We start from the raw sequence: 24,921 nt of genomic DNA, 5'->3' as shown, positions 1-24,921 counted from the left end.
CAATACTTTATAGACATGCTTGAATTCAATTATTATTCAATGCTTTTTACTTGTGCATTTAGGCTACTTCTTGATTTATATATTTAGTTGCTCAAGCAAGTGGCAAAACATTTAAACTACTTTTCTTATGTTATCACAAACATTCTAAATTAACTTCAGAAAATTCAGTAGAGCTGACTGTTTCTGCCAGTCTTTTGCATTTAAATCTTTATTACAAGCAGTACTGGAGTTTATAAAGAGCTTTGCTTTCCATACCATGAGTGCCATCTATTATTGCCTTGTTTATCTAAAAATGCTTTTTTCCTTTAAACCTAGCCAAAAAGCCACATGTGATGACTCTGAAACACAGTAGACTTTAATTATATGCATTTATAGTGTAATTACTACATTTTCGTGTCAATCCATGTTCATATTTACCGCAAACAATGCGCTGTCACTTTAATTCAGTGCGTGCAGTACAGCAAAGATAGACTCGGTGCGGAAACGATCTCTGATCTCACTACCGGACTGCAATCGCGTGCAGAACACTCTGATCCATTAACATGGTGAGCGTGGAAAAAACCGCACCATACGCACTGCAAACGGAGTAATGTGAATCTGGCACGGTCCCCAGAAGAGCACGCGAGTGCTGAATGGTTAAACACGGGCAAGAATTAACAAGAAAAGCAACTTATAAACTTTAGTAACGATGTAATACTGCCTCTATTGTGCAAGTGACAATTCCTGTGTCAACTATGCAGCGTGCAGCTCGCTTATAATGCAGATGGGTTATGATTTGAAGCCATTTGTGCATTTTGAGAGGGAAAGCACGCGCAGTGATTCACAAATTACTTTATATGTTATTTAATGAATAAATATGAATTATACCTCACCTCCAGCATTATAATTATTACACACACGCCAGACAGAGACTGAGATGCTGCTGCATGTCATGCCAAACCTCTCACGGCACGCGCGTCATCAGCTAGAGATCGTTTTTTTTTAGATCGGCCTTTTTAGAGACCCAAACTCCCAAAGTGAATATCGTCCGATAATGATCGGTACCCGATCAATCGGAGCACCCCTACTCATTACCATCTAGGAGAAACTGTTGAGGATTTGTTTATTGATTGGATGTTGAAAAGTGAATGTTGCATATCAGAATTGAAGATTTGTGTTGTCATCTGAAAAGAAAAATTAAGCAAGCAATTGCATTTAGATAAGATTTTGTAGACAGCTGTTCTCACTGCATCATAATGTTCACAATAAGAACAGCAATGTGTGCATGCAGAAAGTAAATAGTTTCAGTTATGATTTGATGTTGACTTTAACACCTTCACTTGAATCATCACTTCAGAGACATCTAACTCTGATTTATGTCTGTCTTTACGCACCTGGTCGTTTCATTTGTCATTTGTGAGTGCTTTGTTTGGTTCCTGGAGGTCAAAGTGATGCAGGTGCAGAGCGGAGATGAATCTCTGTAACGGCGCTGAAGCCTGATGGATGTCTCCGCTAGATTTAAGGGCTCCCGTCGCCAGCGGCTGCTCTTTACTCCATGACTTTATTTGGTCAGATCTTACACGGGCCGCCGGGGTCTTTGATCTCACCAGGGTTTTCCATGATAAACAGAGGAACATACTTAAACCTACAAGCTTTATGGGGGTCGAGCAGGATTTGAGGGGCACTTTCTTTTATATGCTCATCCAAGAGGAATTTCAGGATGGCACGACCTTTTGTGTGTCAGATGCCTTTCGTCTCAAACCTGAGGCTGTTTTCTTGCACAGTTTTGGACAAAAATTGCTGCGTATTTGACATTAGTATTGCTGTAATTAGGCTATTAGTGGCATCTGTTAAACAATGCAGGAAAAATGACCCAATTTGCTTTCTTAATATGTTTCTAGTCGTATTGTGCTTGATTTATCTGTGCATGTTGCATTTTTTTATTTTAAATGATTTATTTGCATTTAATTTTAATTTATATTTATTTTATATTTCTACTTCTGTTCTAAATGTTATTATTTTATAATATATTGATGTAATATTATTATTAAAAAAATGTACTTTTTATTTATTTATTTAAACGTTCTATTCATCAGAAAACTCTTCAAAGGAATAGCCAGTTTCTGAAAAGCAATATTAGAATGAACATTTTACAATATATTTGCAAAGAAAACAGTTCATTTAAATTGTAATAATATTTCACAATTCTTATTGTATTTTTGAGCAAATAAAAGCAGCCTTGTGAGCAGAAGAGGCTTTTTCAAAAACATTTGATCTCAAATTTTGGAAGGTAGTTTATTTTTCCTCAGCTGACTCTATTCTGGTATGTAACTTTTCATGATCCAGTCAATTATTAATTGATCAAATCAAGTCCGAGCGTACATGTATTATTCTGCTTCACATTATGTAAGTAAAATTGTTTGGGAATGCCATTTGATATCTTTAAACAGAGTCTGAGACCCTTGTAGAGGAAGCATAGTATTTTTTTTCATGTATGCATGCACAAGAGAACCAGATTTGGCAAGAGAAACGCACACGTTATCACACAGAGATCTCACACCCGTGTCCTAAGAGTTAAATAGCGCTGGTTTCCTGCTGTAGTTTACATTCCCAGAGCTGTGGAGATTGCTGCTGCAGCTGGCATGGGCAGCCTGAGTTACCCGCTCTTTACCCTCACATAAGACAGACACCAGATCTGTCACTGATCGAGGTCCGATTGATAACAAACGTCTCTTTGTTTCTCTTTTTGTTCTGAAGGACCTGTTAGAAAGCCCAAGTATGTGGAGAGTCCTCGTGTTCCTGGAGATGCGATCATGTCGTCGCTGAGGAAGGTTCCTGACGGTGCGACCGGTGAGTGACGACACATGCTGTTATTCACTTCAGAGACGTGTGTTTGCTGTCACAATCAAGTTTTTTGGTTTGTTTACATTGGTTAGAGTAGAAGATTGCTGAAGACATCAGGGTTCCCACAGTCACAGATGACCGGGAAATCTAGTCATGAGTCAATTATTTCTAATTATGCTCAGATCTAAAATGTTCCATTATCTATTCTAAACATTATAATATTATTTATTTTTATAGTATGTACTACTACTAATAAATGTAAATATAAATTATCTTTTACATTTTATATTTATTTATAAAATACTCTAAATATTAAATTTTCATATTTTTTTACACTTGAGTAAAATGACAATTATAAAAATGTGACATTACAAAAGTAAAATTGGTGCAATCTTTTGGTAAAATTTTTATTATTATTAAAAATCTAAATTTAATTTTTTTTTAGTTTTGAATGAAAACAAGTAAAATTGGTACAATCCATTCTAAATATTATTAAAATATTATAGTATTTATTATATTAGGTAATATACTATTATAATTATTATTATTATTATTTAAAAAATCTAAATATTACATTTAAAATTGTTTTTGTGAATTTAGTGAATGTTGGATACAATTATTTTTCAAGTATCTTTTTTGCATTGCAATGATTGCATTTGCTATCATTAAATAATTTTATTGATATGAGCACAATATTGGCCACTCTGATGTCTATATGTGCAGTATAAACTCACTGTATATAACAGAAACTGTGTGTGTGCATGCATGTGTGTTGTCAGTGGTGTGTAGAGCAGTTTCTGTGCTGTGCTGCTGTAGGGTTGGCAGTGTTGTGTGTGTGTGTGTATCTTTAGCTGCATATCACTGGACACTGGACTGTGCTTGATCACAGCAGTGCCTGAGACATCAGAGCTTTCCAAACAGCTGTGTGCAGCAGTGTGGCGCCAGTCGAATGCCAGCCGTCTGTGGCACAGCACTGTATCTCTCTGCTCACATGACGTCAGAGCCGGGTGACTCTGCAGGAGTGACAGCTGATGCTTATGAACTGTAAAGTACTGTATAAAGTAGGATTTCTTTTGCTGTGGTGCTGTAGATTCATACTGATGTCTCACAACTGGTGATGCACTGACAATTTTTAGACATTTTCCGTTTCGGCTGAAATGGTTTTGGAGAGCCAAAATTATTGATGGAAAAAAGTGATTTTTAACTTGCACTTCTCCGGTTTATCATTTTAATCAATCTATCAATAACAGCATCATTAATATAATGTTATTCAAATAATCTAAATAATATTATATATTTTATAGAATTTTGAATGACTATTGGGTATTATTATTATTGTTATAAAAATCTAAATATGTGACCCTGGACCACAAAAGCAGTCTTAAGTCGCTGGGGTATGTTTGTAGCAATAGCCAAAAATACATTGTATGGGTCAAAATGATTGATTTTTTTTTTTTTATGCCAAAAATCATTAGGATATTAAGTAAAGCTCATGTTCCATGAAGATATTTTGTAAATGTCCTAATGTAAATTTTTGATTAGTAATATGCATTGCTGAAAACTTCATTTGAACAACTTTAAAGGAGATTTTCTCAATATTTAGATTTTTTTGCTCCCTCAGATTCCAGATTTTCATATAGTTGTATCTCAGCCAAATATTGTCCTTTCCTAACAAACCATACATCAATGGAAATATTATGTATTCAGCTTCAGATTATGTATAAATCTCAGTTTTCAAAAATTTGACCCTTATGACTGATTTTGTGGTCCAGGGTCACATATTATTTTTATTTTAATCAAAGTTTGAAGGAATATTGGGTAAAATGACTTCATTTAAATTCAGCATTTATCATTAAAATTAAAGGTTAAATGAGCTTTAGTAATTATAGGTATAGAATTAATATTATTGGCCACACTGATCTCTAAATATAAATGTTTTTTCTAATTATTCTTTCTAAATATGTGCAATTTGTAGTGTTTCAATGCAATTTATGTGATTGCTAATGATGAAATAAATTTGATGAATTAATTGTTTATTAGATAAACATTATTTTAGTTTCTTTTTCGATGAAATTAAAACTTTAAGTTCGGTTTCTGTGTTTCGGTAAAAAAAATAATTTTGGTGCATCAATACAATACAATTTAGTTTTTTGTAAGTCGAGTGTCAAAAAAGAGAATTGCGCTAAATATCATTTTCTGTGCACACTGGAAATCAAGCTCATTTTGCAAACTAAATGTTTTCTTTGGCAGATAGTTGATGTGACATTCTGAATGTGCTCTTTGTGTTGTTAGTAATTGTAAGTGAAATGCTTTATATTTGTGTGAATAGTTCAGGATGTTGGACCAGTATAATGGCCTGGTTTTTAGCTGGTTTATTTACTGCATATCTGTCATATCTCAATGACGCACCTCAGTTAGCTCAGCTTTACCTCCACACACACATATACAGGTCAACACTGTTTACATGGGGGTCTGTCACATGTTATTTTAACCCTGAGAGTCTTTATATATAGCATCTCCACACATTCCCACAGGCTCCAGTTTAACATCGCCTTCGAGTCATGTTGAAATGATCATATTCAGGAGACGAACTCGAGGTTTTCTGTCAGCCATGACTTTCCCAGTTAAGTGCGTGGCAATTAAAGAAGCATGGTGGAAGATCATTGATATTCATCATAATTATGATTTCATTTTCAGAAAGCTCTGCTCATTTAGCCAGTATCTGAAGCATCAGGCTTGTGTGACTCAACTGTATTTCCCATCATTCTTTGTGTTCGCATGAAAAGGCTTGCTGCACTTCTGATGTCTCTATTTTGTTGCACGAATAATCACCATAAATTGTGAACAAGTGGGATGTTTGTTTTTGGTTGAACAAAATCATTTACACCAATATTTTATAGTTTAGCATTTTCAGTTTTATTGCAAATTTTAGCAAAGAATTTTATTAATTACAGTTTTGGTTTTTCATGGACATGTCAAAATTAGTTAATTAACATTTTATTATAAACAAACATTTGTTTTAATTTATATTGTTAAATATAATATATATTGTATAGAAATATTTTTATTTAATTCAAAAATTATATTTAATAATTGTATTTTACAGTTTTTTTTATGTTGTTAGCAATTATAATTAATCAGTTCATGAACATAATATATATTTTATATATTATTTTATATTTATATCTTTATTATGTTATATATTTTTATTATATGTTTATAATTGTATCTATTTTGATAGCTAAACGTGTTAAATATTTTAAAAACATTTTTATATATTTTTTAATTTCATATTTTAAGCAATTATAATTCAGTAATTTTGTATATATTTTGTTTTAGATTTTAGTTAAGAATTCACTTTTTCATGAATCTTTATTTTAGTTTTAATAAGTATAGATAAGAATCACTTTATGATTTTTTTTTTTATAAATGTATTTTAGTTTCATATTTCAGTTGTAATAATTATAGGTATGGAATCAGTTAATGAATTTTTGCATGTATATTTTATTTTGTATAGTTTAAAACAGCAGTTCAGTAGTCAGCATTGACAGTTATTTACATCTAAGTAAGCCAAACCTTGTGAATTTAAATCTTTATGTACACTTTAATTGCGTTTACGCAGACTTTGAAATGTATTAAAACAGTGTACAACTGAATCCCAAAGAGGAAGCAATTCAGAAAGCCAATGAATTTGCACTTTAACTCCACATCGCCATCTGCAGGAGGGGAGTGTTTTAACACATGCACAGGTGTAATTATATCATTAGTACTTTATTTAGGTTTAGTTTTACTCTTTAATTATTTTCAGTTCGTAAAATGTTTTTAAATCAATAGTTTTATAACTCTTGAACTCATAATTATAATTTCCGAACTCGTAAGTAAGCATTTCTCAGGAGGACTATGAAGGCAGCATAAAGTCTACGGTGGCTCGACGGCCTGCAGGTCTCTGTATCTCCAGCTTCATAAGCCGATACGACTGCAGAGATCAGCGGGACGCTAAACAGCTCTCTGTATTCCCAAGACTTCCCAACCTTCCTGGGAATGTGGCGGCTCTGCCTGTAAATACCTGTTCTTACGCCTCATCTCCTAAACATTTAGTAAAAGTGTAGCTGAAGGAAGAAAGCAAACAGTGCCATGTGGAATTAGTCAGCGTGCTTCACTAATAACATTAATAATGCATAATTAGCCCCAGTGTGTGTGTACTTCATAATGATGGTTAATTACTCTGTCCTGCTGCCAGCTTTTTGACTGAAAATGTAGTAGGCGTTTATTTATTAACACACACTTGTTTCCTCGTCACCTGAAGTCAGAGCGCTCCAAAACTGTTGAGCAGAAGTCAGAAAACTGCTGTCAAGAACAAAGCAATGAAGAAAAGCACATTGTCTTCTAACTGGTGCTGTGATATGTTACAAATTTACTGAAAGTAGGGATGCACCGTATATATATCACCACCATATCAGTTATTGTTCGATATTATAGTTTTTTTGTTGTTGTTGGTGTTTGGAATCAGTCTCGATATTAGATATTAATTATTTAATTAATTTATTTTTTAAATTCATTTACATTTACCTATTCACATATTTAAAAATATAATAATTAAATTGAATGTAATAATTAAACATAATAATACAAAATATTAGAAAAACACTGTTAAATGTGATCTTATTTTTACTTAATGTTACATAACGAGTTAGACACTGATCTTTGCATCACACAATTAAAACTATAATAATTTAATTACTATAAGACTATTAGATGTTTAGTAGAGAAACACTGTAAAATGCAATCTTTAATGTCAAAATTAATATATATATATATACTTATATGTGTATGTGTATGTGTATGTGTGTGTGTGTGTGTGTTACATTCAGAGTAACATTTGCATCACTCATCATTTAAAATCTTTAATATTAAAATGTAATAATAATGACATCAAATGTAATATTAATGTTTAATGATTAATACTACTTCAGAAATAATAGTTAAAAAGTCAGGACATTATACTGAACATTATAATGTTTGAAGCCTAAATTTACTTGCAGCAGTTAAAAAAAAATACTACTGGTACTGTTTTGTTTTTTATTAATTTAGACAAAATAGGGTAGAAGTACACCATCATAATTAATAATACAAATACTTGATTTATTGACTTTTTAGTATCGGGCAGAATTTTAATATTGTTCATCTCTGAACTACCTGAAAGAAAACACTGACTGCATTATGCGTTGCGCTCTGACAGATTTTATAACACAACACAACACAAAATGAGCTTGCTCAGCTAGAAGCGCTTGTGTTCACAGGCCAGATCCAGTCCTTAGACCAAGACCACGATCTCAACTAGGACCAGAACTGATTCAGCAGGCCTTTGAAGCTTCTGTTTGAGCATTCCTGCTGAAGCTGTTCTGCATGTTTTCTGCAGGTTTTGAACTTCCTCCTGAGCAGTGCTGTAAAGTGCATTCATCATGTGTTCATTAAAGCTCTCGCACTCTGTGTGTGTGTGTGTGTGTGTGAGTTCAGCTCTTAATGAGAGCCGCTTTCACGCACACATTGTGTGTCGTGGGTCTCTGTAAACACTCCAGCAGATCTCACACACACTCACACACACTCTTCCTCTGTATCGTCCTGTTGGGCTTTAATGGCCTGTAAATCTCTCCGGAGGGGTGAGTGTTGTTTTGGTTTTTGCCCTTCGGTCGTGACATTATTTAAACAGCGGAGTTATTTCAGAGTCATTTTATGTATATCCAGGGGCTAACTGGAGAATATTTACCACGCATAAATGCTTTTCTCTGCATTATTTTTGTATTTTTTCCTGAGACACTGAAATTATTTAGCTGGTTTTCATCATTTCTGACCAGCGGTTCACGTTATTGTCATATTGAAGATGAGCAGCTCTCTGTCTTTCACTGAAACCTGTGATAAAAATCATAAAAGTCTATCTATCTATCCATCTATCTATCCATCCGTCCATCCGTCCATCTGTCTATCTATCTATCACTTAAAATTCAAGGGCTTTTAACTATTTTCTCTCTCTGTATAATGTTTTAATCCTCTCGTTTTTGAATGATGATCTGTAGTTCATACGAGGTTGTGTGTGTTCAGTCGTACACAAACACTCACAGGTTGCCTTGACCTGCATCTCCAGGCAGGAAGTAGAGCAGATGCAGTCTTGCCATGGCTTTCCAAAAGATAGTTTGGGTCGCTTTGATTTCTTCATATCTGTGCAGAAACTTAATTTCATCTCAGTAATTTTGTCTCTTGTGTGGTCTGCTCTTGCGTCTGAAGAGCTTCTGAGGAGAGAATTCACTTTGAGAGGTACGCCATCAAAAAAATTCCAATGAAGGACATAAATATTGTTTACAAAGTTGTGATTGCCTCTCGAGATCTCGAACTCAAACCTCCGAGGCTTCACGAGATGCTTCAGAAGAAAGTTTATCACTGAAACTCCTGTCCCGCAGGTAGACTGCGTTCGCTTTCTTGAAAAGTCCTGCTAAAATCTGACACTGGCCCTTAGATGATGCCATATTTATGTAAGACCTTCAGACGGTTATGAAGCTCTCAGTGTTTCAGGGCTGTTTGAAGCCATTTCCATGCTGAGATGTGACATATATGTGAGCATTTTCATAATGAGCAGCCCTAGACATAATTAAAAACAACTTCTGCTTTAGTTCTCTAGTTCAAGTTGGGCTCAAGCCTGTTCTAAATGGTCACAGACAGCAGAAGAAAAATACAAAATACATATAATAACACTGTTATTGATTATAATTAATATAGCAGCAAAAATAGCCTTATTTAACAAAGTGCAGTGATTTATTGTACGCCAAAAGCATACAGCAAAACTATCAACATTAAAGAGACTTTTTAGAAACCAAATTTGTTTTTTTTTTCTGTTTAGTCTATGTGATGTTAAACTCGCATGTTGCTAGGCCAATGCAGTGCATGTTAATATTAATATTATTTGATTTAATTTTTTTCTGACATTTTATTGAATCCCTTCACTTGATGTCCTAAAGCAAGAGCAGTTGAGATGCTTTGTTTATCGACTAAAAGAGAGGGCATTTGCATAGAAAATGAAACAATTTTGAACATTTCTACACAAGCAGAGCCATGTTATGAATTCATAGTCATACCTGCCACCCACCACTTACATCACACAGCTCGTTAATTAAGCAGAGAAGGTTGCTGATTGGACTTGATTGGCTGTGAGGGAGATCATGCGGGTAGTTGAGGCCCATAGGGACTAATTCATGAATTCTGCTGGATATGTGAACGGCACTGCCTTCTTAAAACGGTCAGTGAGGAGAATTGCTTGAATGAAAGTGAGTGGACGCTCGGTGCTGAATTAACCACCTTTGTGTAGAAGCACACACGTCATGTAATGCATTTACTGTCTGGGTACACATTTGTGTTATACATTCATCTTATAGAAAGAGAGATGATAATGAGGTGAAATATAAGGAGACATTTTAATCCATCCACGATCAAAAATGATCACGTCACACACCCCTACCTATTATTTTTCATGACATGTTTATTGCAGTTTATAAATGTCACATCTGTCACACACTCATGACACCTGTGATGAAAACAAACGACTGAATGATAAAATGACCTTCTGTTGAGCAGCACCACAGCTTTTAAATGTTAAGCGAACCTCCTCCTAGTAGTTTGTGTGTGTGTGTGTGTGTGTGTGTGTTTTATTTCCCTGGAGACACGCTGTGGGGATTTAATGATGTCAAACGCTAATATCTGATCTGCAAAGCTCAATAATTATCGAGGAATCAAGTTTATGCAAGTGATTTATGATAATGGGATACTGTGTGTTAGATAGAGAGCAGTGTGTGTTATTTGTTTCTTTATATGTCCACGTATTGTTATATTGTTAAAAGCGCTATATAAATAAAGGTGACTTGACTTGACGTATGAGAAGACGCTGACGATGTCCTCCACATGTCCTCTCTATAGTACATCTATAGGTCTGATTTGGGTAAATTTGGCCGGTGGACATGCGTGATGTCATTGCCGTGTCACATTCCCCGAGGCCACGACTGCTACCTGCTTTCTCTGCCGCACAATATACTATTTTTAGCCCCGTCACGAAACACTCCAGGGGCCTGCTGTAGATTAAACATGTTTGGTTTGTTCATGACTCTTATGTGCTCTGTTTTATGGGGTGCTGTGTATTATTAATGATAAGCAATAGTCCTGTTTTATGAAAGCGTTTGTGTATTAATACATCTGTCTGATGAAAGCTAGAGTTTTACAGCGAGTCCCCAGGAGCAAACAGGGAATATTAAAGGAATAGTTCTCCTAAAAATTAGATTTGCCATCATTTACTCAAGCTAATGCTGTTCCAAACCTGATTAGGTTTCATATGGACTGATTTTATGAAACTTTTATTGTTATTTTTTTAGCTTGACAACATCCTCATTAACTTTTATTTTATAGAAGAGCTTCTTTTGTTTCCCTTTTGAAGAGAAATGCACTTTTCAACGACACGAGTAAATGACGAGCCGTTTTCCTTCAGTATATGCTGAATGTGTTTCTGCTGCGCTGCAGTGAAGGTGTCATACTGTACAGTAACAGCCAGGTGTGTTCTTCATATGGCTCTTCAAAGTGAAGATGGTGTATGAGTGTCAGTTGTTTAGAATATGGTGTAGTGATGTGTAGTCTGTGTCTCAGTCTCAGACGGCTCATCCCGGACCACCCACAGTCCATTCATAGACCGTCTGCATACAAAACTAGAAAGCACTGGTGAAAATTGCAAGATCCAATTAAATGCCAGAATTAATTTACAGCTTCAGGGAGTAAAAGCACATTTTTATCAGTGTGCTTTTATATTATTGCGTGTGTGTGTCTGTGTAATGATTCAGATTTTTTGATGAGGTGAGAGTCACAGGCACATTTTTGACAAATTGAGTGACATTTATACAATATGCATATGACTATATATAATAAATAATTAATAATATTTGTTAACAAATTATTATTATCATTATTATTACTATTTTAATAATATAATTAGTAAATTATATATATATATAAATGTATGTATGTACAGGTACATCTCAAAAAATTTGAATATTGTGAAAAAGGTCAATATTTTTTGTCACTCATTTCAGAAAGTGAAACCCATATATTATACAGATTCATTACACATAGAGTGAAATATTTCAAGCCTTTATTTCTTGAAATTTTGATGATTATGGCTTAGAGATAATGAAAACCCAAAATTCAGTGTCTCAGAAAATTAGATCAATAAGATCAATAAAAAAGGATATTTTAAACAGAAATGTCAGGCTTCTGAAAAGTATGACTATGTTCATTTCTATGCACTCAATACTTGGTTGGGCCTCCTTTTGCATGAATTACTGCCTCAATGCGGCTTGACATGGAGGCAATCAGCCTGTGGCACTGCTCAGGTGTAATGGAAGCCCAGGTTGCTTTGATAGTGGCCTTCAGGTCATCTGCATTGTTGGGTCTGGTGTCTCTCATCTTCCTCTTGACAATACCCCATTGATTCTCTGTGGGGTTCAGGTCAGGCGAGTTTGCTGGCCAATCAAGCACAGTAACACCACGGTCATTGAACCAGCTTTTGGTACCTTTGGCAGTGTGGGCAGGTGCCAAGTCCTGCTGGAAAATTAAATCAGCATCTCCATAAAGCTTGTCAGCAGAAGTAAGCATGAAGTGCTCTAAAATTTCCTGGTAGATGGCTGCATTGACTGTAGACTTCAGAAAACACAGTGGACCAACACCAGCAGATGACATGGCAGCCCAAATCATCCCTGACTGTGGAAACTTCACACTGGACTTCAAGCAACATGGATTCTGTGTCTCTCAACTCTTTCTCTACATGCTTACATTCACTTTATTTGTTTATTTGTTTAATCCAAATACAAAATACTGAGATATATACCGTATACCCCAAATCAGCCAAAAAATAGAGATCGCCCAGCCCTATATATATGTGTATGTATGTATGTGTACTAATAATTACTAATATTTTATTTTATATAATTTTAAGTTGTAAATAAAGCGAGGCTTTATTGGAGTACGTTTGCAATAAAATACTTTTTCAGTCTTTCTCCTTCACAATTTTGTGTTTTATTCAATTTGTTACTTGCCATTTCTTTGTAATTGTTTGTAAAATTTACTGAGAATTTCGGAATGAAAATTGCTTCAAACTAAATCCTACACCATATATATTTTTTAGATTAACCTGTCTCTAAATGGCATGTAAAACCAGAACATCGTGGGCCATGATACTGCTTGATGTGTTTAAAGAGTTTTATTTTACTCTCTGCTTGCTTTAGAGATGAGAAACTGCTTCCGTGGCTTTTATTTTCAAGTGTGTGTAGTATTTAGATCTGACGGCAGCTCATTTCATGTTCTGTTTAGTGTCAGTGAATCGCTGTGGTTTGCTGGTCGAGTGAGGTGTATACACTGAATATTTAGCAGTCTCTCTCTCTCACACCCGACATCATCACAATGGAATCTGAGAGAAACCGACAGACAGAGTCATGTCACATGCATGGAAATTAAACCAAGTCAGCGCTGCAGACATTATCAGGTTAGTTGCTGTGAAAGAGAGACAGAAAACGCTTGTTCAGTGGTCATGATGTCATGAAGACTTCAGACACTCCATCATGGCAGATGATGGCAAATGCTTCTCAAGATGTAAATGTTATCTGCTTCAGACCTCGGTGTTGCAGGGTACTGCAGGGTATTGCTGCTTCTCCCATGATTACTAGCGGTTGTTTGCAGGTTTCTGCCTGGAAGTGAACCCGTGCTCTGTAGAGTTTCATTAATCAACATGAAACATCATTAGTCCATTAGCAACACATAAGATTGCAACCAAATGTATACAGCTGTGTTTTATGAAGAATTTTGACTTCAAAACATGTTATATTTAGTTTAAGAAAACTTTTTATTGAACTTTCCTAAATTTTGTCTAATTTGTTTTGATATTTAATATAGAATTTTTTAAATATATATATATATATTTATATTTTAAATATTTATATTTAACGTACAAAATATTTTTTTAGAACGGTTTTCCCTAATGCATTCAATCTGCAGTATTTGGATGCACTATATGTCATTTATATATTCATATTTAATATAGAAAATATTTAGAAATATTTTATTTATTCATTCATTTTTATCAATTTTTCTCTAATGCATTCAATCTACATGATCTGGATGCACTATACAAATATCAATAATATATTAAAAATCATTTCATAATATCACAATGCTTTTAATGTGCTTTTTAATTGACCTCTACATTTCCTAAAAATGGTTCGTCAGTTCAGTTTACTTCCATCAATCATTTCATCAGTCAGTTCACTTCAATGAATCGATTCAAAGCTCTTGTGTTATTGATTCATTTGCATTATCATTTAGTGAAAAACTGTGTGGAAAAACTATTGTATGGACTAGATTGTTATTACATTAATTCTTTTGACTGTTTGGATGAAATGTATGGAAAAAAATCTTAAATATAGAGATTTTTTTATAGTCAAAAGGATGAACCAATTTGGACTTTTAGGTACATTTCCCAGCAGAAACCAGCTCAGAGACTGGACCAGTGACCTCAATGTCATTGATTTCAGCATTAGTTATGAATTGTGATCATGGCGGTCTGCTGGGATGTTGGGTGTGGGCCGCGGGCGGTGAAAAGGGCACCTGTTAACAGCTTGTTGCTGTGACTCTGGCATTCGCAGTAACAGATGTTTTGCCTGAACGGATGAGGAGCGAGTGTTTGTTGGGCTCTTCTCTGGAAGGCGAGAGTGCTGCTGAAATGTCCTCCGGCGCTGAGCTGTGGTTTTGGGGAGCATGTAAATGAGTCCCTGCAGCACTCAAGCATGAATGAAGCAGACGGAGGTGAGGAGACATGGAGACACGTTTGAGAGCGATGTTGGCTCGTGTGTTGTTTTCAAATGTCACGATGACGTCTGTGGGAGTAATTGTGCTCTTCAACTGCTAGCTGATGTCCAACATCACCAAACTGCACTATGGCAAGTACTACTGTTGCTTATACTGCAAGTTAATCATTTGAAAAAACCCAAATTGGTTTTGATTGTATGAAAATGAGATTGTATGAAGATTTGTGAAAATGAATGAAAAGTTCCATTGACTTTCACTACAGTTCAAAAGTTTAGGGTCGGTAAGATATTTGAATGTTTCTTTTCACCGAGCCTGCATTTATTAATAAAAAATACTGTGAAAATATTGAAATATTATTATAATTTAAAATAACTGTTTTCCATTTGAATGTATTTTAAATTTTAATTTATTCCTGTGATCAAAGCTGAATTTTCATCATCATTACTCCAGTCTTCAAATCATTCTAATATGCTAATTTGCTGCTCAAGAAACATTATTAATACTATTGAACGCAGTCCTTCTGCTTCATATTTTGTCGAAGCGGTTTATTTTTCAGGATAATTTGATGAATAGAAGTTCAAAAGAACAGCATTTATTTGCAATAGAATGTTTTGTAATATTACAAATGTCTTTGCTGCCACTTTTGATCAATTTAATGCATCCTTGCTGAAAAAAAAAAAATTATTCCCCAAAAAAAAAGAAATTTAAATTAAATTCTTACTCGCCCCAAATATTTGGATGGTATTTATTTATGCTAGAAAGACCTTATGTGACTATAAATGACTGAAATCTTTCAATCAGATTTGATTCTCTTTTTTCTATCTTTTCTAAACAATCAGATTATTTTCATTATAACTTGGCTGAAAAATCCAATTGATTTAAATGTAATAATCTGATAACTATAAATGTAATTAAATGCAGGTCAGATAGTTGCGTGTTTTGGAGATCTTAGTGCTGCTCTCCCTCCAAAGTGAATCGGTCTCCCCGTTCAAGGCATCTAAAGAACTGAAATACCTTGTGTTTGTGAAATGAATCTCAGGCCATGGTGCTTTTCCAGAAATAGCTCAGCATGGCTGTGTTGAGGGTTGCTGTTGTCTTGTGCCTGATGTTGTTTGTGGATCTCTGGGTAAATCCTGCAGCAGAGGCTCAGATCAATAACGCCGGTGATGGAGAAGTGTGTTCATGTGTGGTTATGAGATATAGAGTGTGGTTTCTTCTGCTCTGTTCAGGCTTTGCATACTAGATAAAACAATATTAATGTTTTTTACAAATATATTATGAGTCACAAAAGCGTAAGCTAATTTACTCTCAAGCAAACGTTTATATATTTGCAAACTCATAATCTAATTCATATTAGCAAAATATGGTTTGCAAGTGCACAGCCAAATTTCCTTTCTCAAAATAAGATTTTCTAATGAAAATACAATTCATGAATTTCTAAGTTTGCACATTTCTGAACGTTTGTATGTGTATGAAGTGATTGTTGAATTGTTGTCACTATAAATTTATATGCATATTTGCAGACTGTGAGGCACAGATTTATAAGTTTGTGTTTTTTAAACATTCTCTTTAGCCAATCAGATGTGATTTTAAATAAATAAAAATGAACATTTGTTTGTGAATGTGAATTAGCCTGCACATTTGGGAATCACATTTTCTAAATATACATATATATATTTTTTTGAGGCTCTTTTAGCTCCAGACCTGTATGCTGAATGAAAGATTTGTGTGTGAGCGCTCTGAATCCTCAGGAATGCTTGTTATTAATATGTGTGGCACTAAGATGAGAGAGATGAAAGAGTAATGAGAAAATGGATATTAATAACAAACTTGCCTTCATCTGCTCATTCTCATGATCACATATTCTTACCTACTCCATACAGACTGAAGAAATAGTGTTGCTTCATGCTGCTATTTTTTATCTTCATGCATGCATTTGATCTGTTTCTGTACTACGGTATTCTTTTCTAAGTCATATGAGTTTTTCGAGGAACAGATTGACTTTTGAGTCATTATTTGCTCATAAACTTTCTGTAGAGACTTTCACTTTTATCTTTCATATTTTTGCACTGTTTTGTTTTATTCGTCGGTGTTTCTCCCTGTTAAAGGGTTACTCCACCCTAAAATGAAAAATACGCTGTTTTCGTTCAATCAAAGCGTAAACAACGTAGAAACCGATACCGTGTGGTGTGGCTGACACAGAACAGCATATGCTGTTTGTGTTCAGTGGATACTCTCCAAAATGGCTCTAGGGTGATGCGGAGGAGGCGAATTATTGAATAAAGTTGGGGTTTTTTTGTTTTCTTTGCGTACAGTATTCTTGTAGTTTGTAAAATTACGTTTGAACCTCTGATGTCACATGGATTATTTTACCAATCTCCTTGCTACGTTTCTGGACGTTGATCTTGTTAATTCCATTGCTGTCTATGGCAGGGTCAGACAGCTCTCAGAATTCATCAAAAATATCTTAATTTGTGTTCCGAAGACGAACGGAGGTCTTACAGGTTTGGAACGACATGAGGGTGAGTAATTAGTGACAAAAGTTTTCATTTTGGGGTGGAGTACCCCAAAGGGATAGTTCACCCAAAAATTAAAATTTGCTGAAATAGTACTCAGCCTCAGGTCATCCAAGATGTAGATGAGTTTGTTTCTTCATCAGATTTGGAGAAATGTAGCATTGCATCACTTGCTCACCAAAGGATCCTCTGCAGTGAATGGGTGCCGTCAGTCCAAACACCTGATAAAAACATCACAATAATCCACAAGTAATCCACACCCCTCCAGTCCATAAATTAACGTTTTATGAAGTGAAAAGCTTTGTTTTTGTAAGAAACAAATCCATCATTAAGATGTTTTTAACTTTAAGCAGCTGCTTCTAACCAAAATATGAGTCCTCTATCCATATTTCTTTCTCCAAGTGAAAAATTCATCTTTCCTGAATCAGGAGAGAAATCTGCACAGATCAAGCACTGTGCTCTAAACAAATATGCAGGTGGATTTTGATGTGAGAGCCAACAGGACTTTTTCACTGGAGGAAGCCTTATTATGGTTTATGGACTGGTATTTTGGCCAGAAGTGATGGTTTAAAGTTAAAACGCCTTATGGATTAGTTGTTGTTCACGGATTCGATTCTCATTTATTGTAATTGTATTGCAAATTGTGATATAGGCTGTGATTTTACTTGTCAGGACATGATTGGATTGTTAACAGTGTATCAGATTGGAGCGGGGGAAGGGTTAAAAATGTGAGGCATTTGTGATGTCATCAGCAAAGGAAAGTTGTTTCAGAGGTGGAGCAAAATGGATTATTTTTTCCTGTAGAATAAGAAGCATAATTTATAATAAGACCAGGAACATGAAATAAAAAAGTAAACCGAGTCAGTTTGAGTTCTGAATCATGACAGTCCTTGTGATTCCCGTTTTGTGCTTGTTCCAGAGAATGGCAGTGAATGACTGCGTTGCAGTCGCTGGTGTTATCTGCGCAGATCCCGTAAGGTCTTTCTCTCTCATTCACACTCTCTCTCTCTCTCTCTCTGTTTCAGAGCTGGCCGGTCCAGGCCCCTCCCCCGCCACTCAGGAGTTGATGACACGCTTAGGGTTCTTGCTGGGCGAAGGCATCCCGGGCTCCTCGCGCATACCTATGGACGACAAGAATGAAAAAAAGGTATTTTCCACAGCCGCTGCCAGAGTGAGAGAGCGAGGCGGTGAGACGGATGGGAGAAAACCGCAAGGATTAAAGCCGCGTGTTTGCCGTCTGTCAGTGTGAGACGCGATGAGGAGTGTGTCTGTGTGCCACCACAGTAAGTCATTCCCGTTTGCTCTGAGCCGCTGCAGAGCCGACGACCAGAAACTTGAGTCGTGTTAACTTAAGGTCTGCTCCAGAAATAGTTCAGTACTGTCAGGGTTTCGGATGATGAGATAATTAGGCTATGGTCCGAACGCCCTTTATGTGCAATGCTTTTGTTTAATAAACCATAATGGCTCGTCGCTCTGAAGGCGTGTGGGAATTGCATGAAGAGGGAAGCAACAATGTGTGTCTTTGAGAGTTGGTAATGGTCTGCGTCGTGTGTTCTTGGACGATGCTGTCCGGCGGGATTCGGTGAGCGTCTTTAATCTGTTTCATCAGGCTGCCGTCTGGAAGTTTGTTTTAAAGGAACTTTCATCTGGTTTTGTGACCTTGACTGACTCACGTTCCTGCGATGACTCAGAGGGGCTGCTGGTGTTTGGGGTCTGAGAGAGAAGGACTTAAACAATCTGCCTAATTCAGGCTTTTTTATCAGTCAATAATGTGACATAAAGCTGAAATATTTGGAAAAAATGGCATAAAATTAGTAAATCATAATAATATTAAACAGAGGAATAATTTTACATTTAAATAAGTATGTATGTAAGTATTATTATTATTAGGGGCTGTTGCCCCTATTGTAATTGTATGTTTTCTTTATTATTATTTTTCTCCAATGGGAGTCTATGGCAGCCCTATGAACGGAACATAGGACAATTATGAAATTTGGCTCATTTGTAGTGATGACCATGAATAGTGATCTGGCCAACTTTGGGGTCTCTAGATCCAACTCTATAGCGCCACCACCAGTTCAAAAATTCAACTTTGAAATGGTAATAACTCCTGAACCCCTTGTACTAGAAAAATAAACCTTAGTACACCTGATTACTCTCTTCATGCTCATCACATTCAATAGCTTACATTAAGACTCCACCCATTACAGTAGCGGCCAATTTGAAAAGTACAGTATTCAGTCTTTTCGCTACTCGTTTTATTGGCTCAGATGATCTTTGGACCGAGCTGCACAGAAATGACTGAACAGAATACTAGTGAAAAAAAAGATGATGATGTAAACCCTTGTGACTGTGCATCAAGTCAGTAAGCTTATTGAAATTTTGAATATAGATGCTAATAGGTGGTTTTTCTCCAGGTATTTTGGTTGAAGTTCTGAATTGAGTCATGTGAAGGGTCCTTGGATGAGGTTCTGGTGGCATGTCAGGGATTTTTGCCTCATCAGTTGTTTATTTCTGCTGGTTTGTTTTATTTGGTTGAAGAGAAACATCAGACAGTCTGATTGATTTAGCTGTTGTGCGTTAAACTCAACATTGGCGTTATAATCCTTTTCTCTCTCTCTCTCTCATCTCTCCTCTACTCCTCCATATACTGTAACACAGATAACAGTGTTTGCATTATTACTGTTTAAGCAGCCTCCATTAACATCAGCGTGTCTCTCTGTTATCTCTCTGCAGTGTCCAGTGAATCAGGGAATCAGTCCATGCTCCACTCTGACCAGCAGCACGCCGTCTCCGTGTACGGACAGCCCCTGCTCCACCTTAAACAGTAACAGCGGCCGCCCGGCCTGTGGAGCCATCACCAGCCCCAGCTCCACCCTCGAGAGCAAAGACAGCGGCATCATCGGTGAGACACACACACACATACACACAACAACTCAAAATCAACATCTGCCCCACAAATCCTCTTTAGCATAAAGTGAAAGAATCTTAAATGACCATCATACAGTCTGGACCAGGATTATTATAGTTAACAAAAACTGAAACTAAAACCATAAAAAGGTTTCCGTTTCTTGACATAAAATAAACATTTTATTTCAAAATGAAGTAAAATTATTATTTATTTATTTTCAGCTAGTTGCCTAGGCAACATTTCTTATTTTAATTTAGTATATAATTTAATGTAACTTGAAAATAACTAAAACTGAAATAAAAAGGTATAAAAACTATGTAGACATATACAAAGACAAACACACAGTAAAAGTACCAAAACTGCAATTAAAATTCAAATGAAAATAGAACATATAAAAACCGTTTCAAAATATTAATAAAAACTATAATAGTCTTTCGTATCTTTAGTATCTTTTTATACTAAAATAACACTGTACACAATATTTGATTCATATTTTTTTTCATTAAAATTATTTAAGTGATAAATATATATTTTAAATATATTTTTCCACTGCAACAATGAAAAGGAGAATTACAGGTTGGTATCCCTAGTTTCTGAGAAAATTCACCTTTCTTTCAGTTTGGTGAATGTTCTTGTCCTCCCGTCAATCGGAAATTATGTAATTAATAAAAAGCAATAACAAAAAAATATATTAATAATAATTATTATTTAATTATTATTTTAGTGTAATTAATAACAGAGAAGCATTTTATATTTAAATATTAATATTTAAATATTAGCATGGTATTAATAAATACAATGAAGCCTGTTTTATAAACAAATTTTCATTGTTATAAGGTCATTTTTAAATTTTTGAAGTAGAAATCTAAGTATGCATCATGGTAGTTTTTTTTACTACATTAATTAAAACATAATTTAAAAAAAATGTGTCCAGACTGATTGAGATTTTATAAGATTTTGATATTAAATGACTGGGAATGAGATTTTTACGGTAGTAAGAATTTGTGGGGAAAGTATGTTTATATTTAGATTTTCGGGTAACATATGACCTGAGCATTTCTGTCACCCAATAACTGAAAATCTACCATTCTTCAGTTTTCATCACCCCATTAAAACTCCATCCCATCATCCTCTGCTCCACAAGATTGAGAGCTGAAATCACAGCTCATGTTGGCCTGTAGATCCAAACGTGGGGTGTTTCGCAGGATGAGGTGTTGATGCAGCTTGGCCGCTTCAGAAAGTCAGTTTTGAGCTCTGCACTGAATTTTTCGGTTGCAGATAGAAAGATTAAACATTTCTCTATGAATTATGCATCATTACAGGCTGGCAGTCCTAGTTTCTGAGAAAATATTGGAGAATATGTGTAATTACCACAAAGTTGTAGTTAGAAAGGGGCATCTAACCCTGAATTATAGCCCATTTTTAATAGCATTTAGCGTGCGAGGAGTTTTTGTCTTTTAGATGCAGTACACATCAGAAGCATGACAGATTTCTGTGTAAAATGTTTGTAAAATCCATTCTTGCAAGAGTTGTTTAGCAAACGGGTTCCACAGGAATTGGTTCTGCTGGTGTTTAATGCATTAGGCCTGTTGTCTGTACACAGTGTTTTAGGATGAGAGAAAGAGCAGCTGAAGGGGGTCTACTGGTTTGTTGATGAAGAGCAGCGTGTTTGGCCTGTGTGACCCGCTCAGGATGTGATTAATGCTCTCAAGACTTTGAAGTTTGTGAAGAATCGGCAGAAAGAAAAGGCAAACAGTGAGATGCTGCTGTGAACAGCTGTTTAGATGCACTTACAGACACGTATACAGTGAGCTCCACACATCTGACACCAAACTGAACATCTGTTATTTAAACCCGGAAATAAACAGCGCTTGAGGATTTGGAAACATTTTAAACAATGAAGAAGAAATGTTTAAACTGGTTCTCATAGTCATGAAAACCCTGGAATTTTAAGAATTTCTGGAAATATCATGGAAATAACCAATCCTAAAATGGTATAGCAATTACTGTATTGAATGTAATTGCTTCTCTATTTCATTGGTTAGAATGGCTTTTTGTGAGTGCAGTATCTATAAAGTATTTTTAAAAATGTTAGTTTTTGAAGAATCGTCAAAAATCCAGCTCCAAATGTTACCAACTACAAATTATACCACTACTCAAAGAGAAAATAAATTGATCCAAAAATGTCAAAATTCCAGCTATCGAGTCATTTCATATTCTCTTTTTTTAGTTAATTTAATTTTGAATAGTGAAAAAATTATTTCCAGCAATCCAAATCTTTCTTTCTTTCGTGGAAAATTAACAACTCATAATTTCCAGCAGCCCATCATGGAGTTTCATTGGTCAAAAAGATTGGTTGATTGACTTATTTATTTATTGCATATAGGTTTTTTCTAGTATATTGGTAAGAATTGCTTTTTTGTGATTGCAGTGTCTATAAAATAATAATAAAAAAAATTGTCAAACAATTTCCAGCCATTCAAAAAAGAATTTCCAGCAATCCACGATTTATTTATCCAAGTATTTATTTATTCACCCAACACTGTATTCTCTTTATTTATTTAAAATGGAAGTTTGTGAAAAATAATCCAAACATATGTTGCAGCAATTCAGTCATGGAGTTTCATTGGTCAAACGGTTTAGGAACCCAGGACTGTTCCCTAGTTAAGTAAATGAGTGTCCGTGCTCATGTGACTTTATAGAGATGGTTAGATGCTCTTTGGATCATCTCAAATCATGCTGGAGAACATGATCATCAGGTTTAGTTCGTATAACTCCAGTGCTGCTGTCATTACCGCAGAACAGACCAAATACTGACACATTGTCACATTCATATTCACTCAAACTGGAGATAATCTAATTTATAATGCAGAACAGAAGCATCTTTAGTTGTTTGGAGCTGACTGTATAAACGTGTGTGTGTGTGTGTGTATGCGCTGACACATGCAGCTGTTGTCACCCGGGTTATTTAGTAATAAACTCAGGAGCAGAAACTGAAACCAGAGATTCATCGGCCTCTGTCTGATCACTGAACAAACACACTCTCGCTTCATCTCGTTTAATTCAGCTGTTCAGTTTTGTACTTTGTTGGTGTGTTTTGTCTGTTCATTGTTTGTTTATTTTTTAATTATGACTAACTGGGATTACAAGATATATCTATATGCTCTATTAATTACTATTATAGTTGTAATTGATATTTAAAAAAAAATATATATTTTCTTTTAGTAGTTTTTGTAAGTATGTGGATAGAATTTTTTATTAATTTTTATTTCAGTTTTAGTTAATTTGTACATAAACTAAAGTTAAACTAGCTGAAATAAAATTAAAAGTAACATCATTATATATATATATTAGTGCTGTCAATCGATTTAAAACATTCACTGCGTTAATCATAGTCCTGGACTGTGATTAATCACAATTAATCGCACATTTAAAATACTAGGATTTACCTGTAAATGTGTGGAAATAAAGGAATGCATGGCAAACTAGTTTAAGGAAACAAAACCTTTCACATCTCTGCTAGGTACGTATGAGACAATCCTCATTATTCTTTTGCTTTTTTTTGTTGTTTTGTTTTTTCCAGCCATTATCAGCCTTTGTTCTGACAATAAAACGTTTACCAAGCCACATCGCTTCAATCCCAGTACACATTTACCCAACTATTATCAAAAGTGTTCCTAAATAAATACAACGAAACATTTACTTGCAACCTTACATGAAGTATTATGATAAAATGCCTTATGAAGAAGAATTGGACCTGTTCTGCAGGTGCATTAGAGCTAACATTAGCATCATGCTACATAAGACAATTTATGAGATTAATAGTACACTTTTACTCAGAACTCACTTCAAACCACCATCGAGTGTTTGTAATAACTTCCTTTTGCGATCACATGTGTATACTTTGGGTGGCCGCGGTACATTATAAAAGTACAACCCACGGCTCTGTAATTTTTCCCACGACTGTATTTTCAAAATAGCCCAATTGTGCAGGAAAACCGCAACCCTGGTTCTGGTTCACTGCACCCTTATCACATATGAGTATACATATCTCTCGCGCACTGTCGCTCTCTCTCTCTCTCTCTCTCTTTCTCTCTCGGACACACAAGCTTCACTGTTGTCGAGCCCGGCGCCTCATAATCACACAATCCCTGCATCCCAATGTGCATACTATCCACCCCTCTGCCCTAAATAGTATTGAAAATTACTAATATCACATAGAATTTAGGATGGATAGTGTGCACATTGGGACGCAGGCAATGATTACATTTCGTGCTGCGATGACGGCAAGAAGTTGGGGTCAAACCTTATCAAACGATTAATTTGCGTGAAAAAAATATTAACGCGTTAAAATTTTTAAATTAATCGCATGCGTTAACGCGTTAATGCTGACAGCCCTAATATATATATATATATATATATACATACTGTTATTGTTTTTGTTAACATTTTGAATTTGTTTTTATTTTAATTTTAGATAAAGTTTTTGGTTTTTATAATTTTTAATAGTTATTATGTTATGTCCGTATAATTTTTTATTAATTTAAATTTCAGTTTTATTTTTTGGATATTTTAGTACATAAACTTAAGTTAAACTACATGAGAAACTAGATGTTTATCTAATTTATATATATGCTATATCATTTATAGTGTGGACTTAGAATAAATCCAAACTAGTCAAGGTGGTGAAAAACTTGTTATTAAGAGTTGCTTGTTGTCTTTAATGTAGTCTGTACTATTGATTTGAATTGAATAGAATCAGTTTAAATGAATGAATCAGAATCA

General features: G+C 35.1%; 1 protein-coding gene across 4 annotated transcripts in view; it reads left to right on the top strand.

Moving 5' to 3' along the window:
- LOC306876487 (protein TANC1-like) overlaps nucleotides 1–24,921 on the top strand; it is a 173,552-nt gene that overhangs the window by 65,311 nt on the left and 83,320 nt on the right. For all 4 annotated transcript variants that reach the window (XM_079427697.1, XM_079427695.1, XM_079427698.1 and 1 more), the window contains 3 exons: nucleotides 2,737–2,829; nucleotides 18,251–18,372; nucleotides 19,962–20,130. In XM_079427697.1, the coding sequence (XP_079283823.1) occupies nucleotides 2,737–2,829; nucleotides 18,251–18,372; nucleotides 19,962–20,130 (384 nt within the window). The remainder of the gene's footprint in view (nucleotides 1–2,736; nucleotides 2,830–18,250; nucleotides 18,373–19,961; nucleotides 20,131–24,921) is intronic.

Source organism: Barbus barbus, assembly GCF_936440315.1.
Source record: "Barbus barbus genome assembly, chromosome: 10".
Lineage (NCBI taxonomy): Eukaryota > Metazoa > Chordata > Actinopteri > Cypriniformes > Cyprinidae > Barbus > Barbus barbus.
The sequence above is the reverse complement of the archived record's forward strand: the minus strand, read 5'-3'. Positions and strand labels throughout refer to the sequence as shown.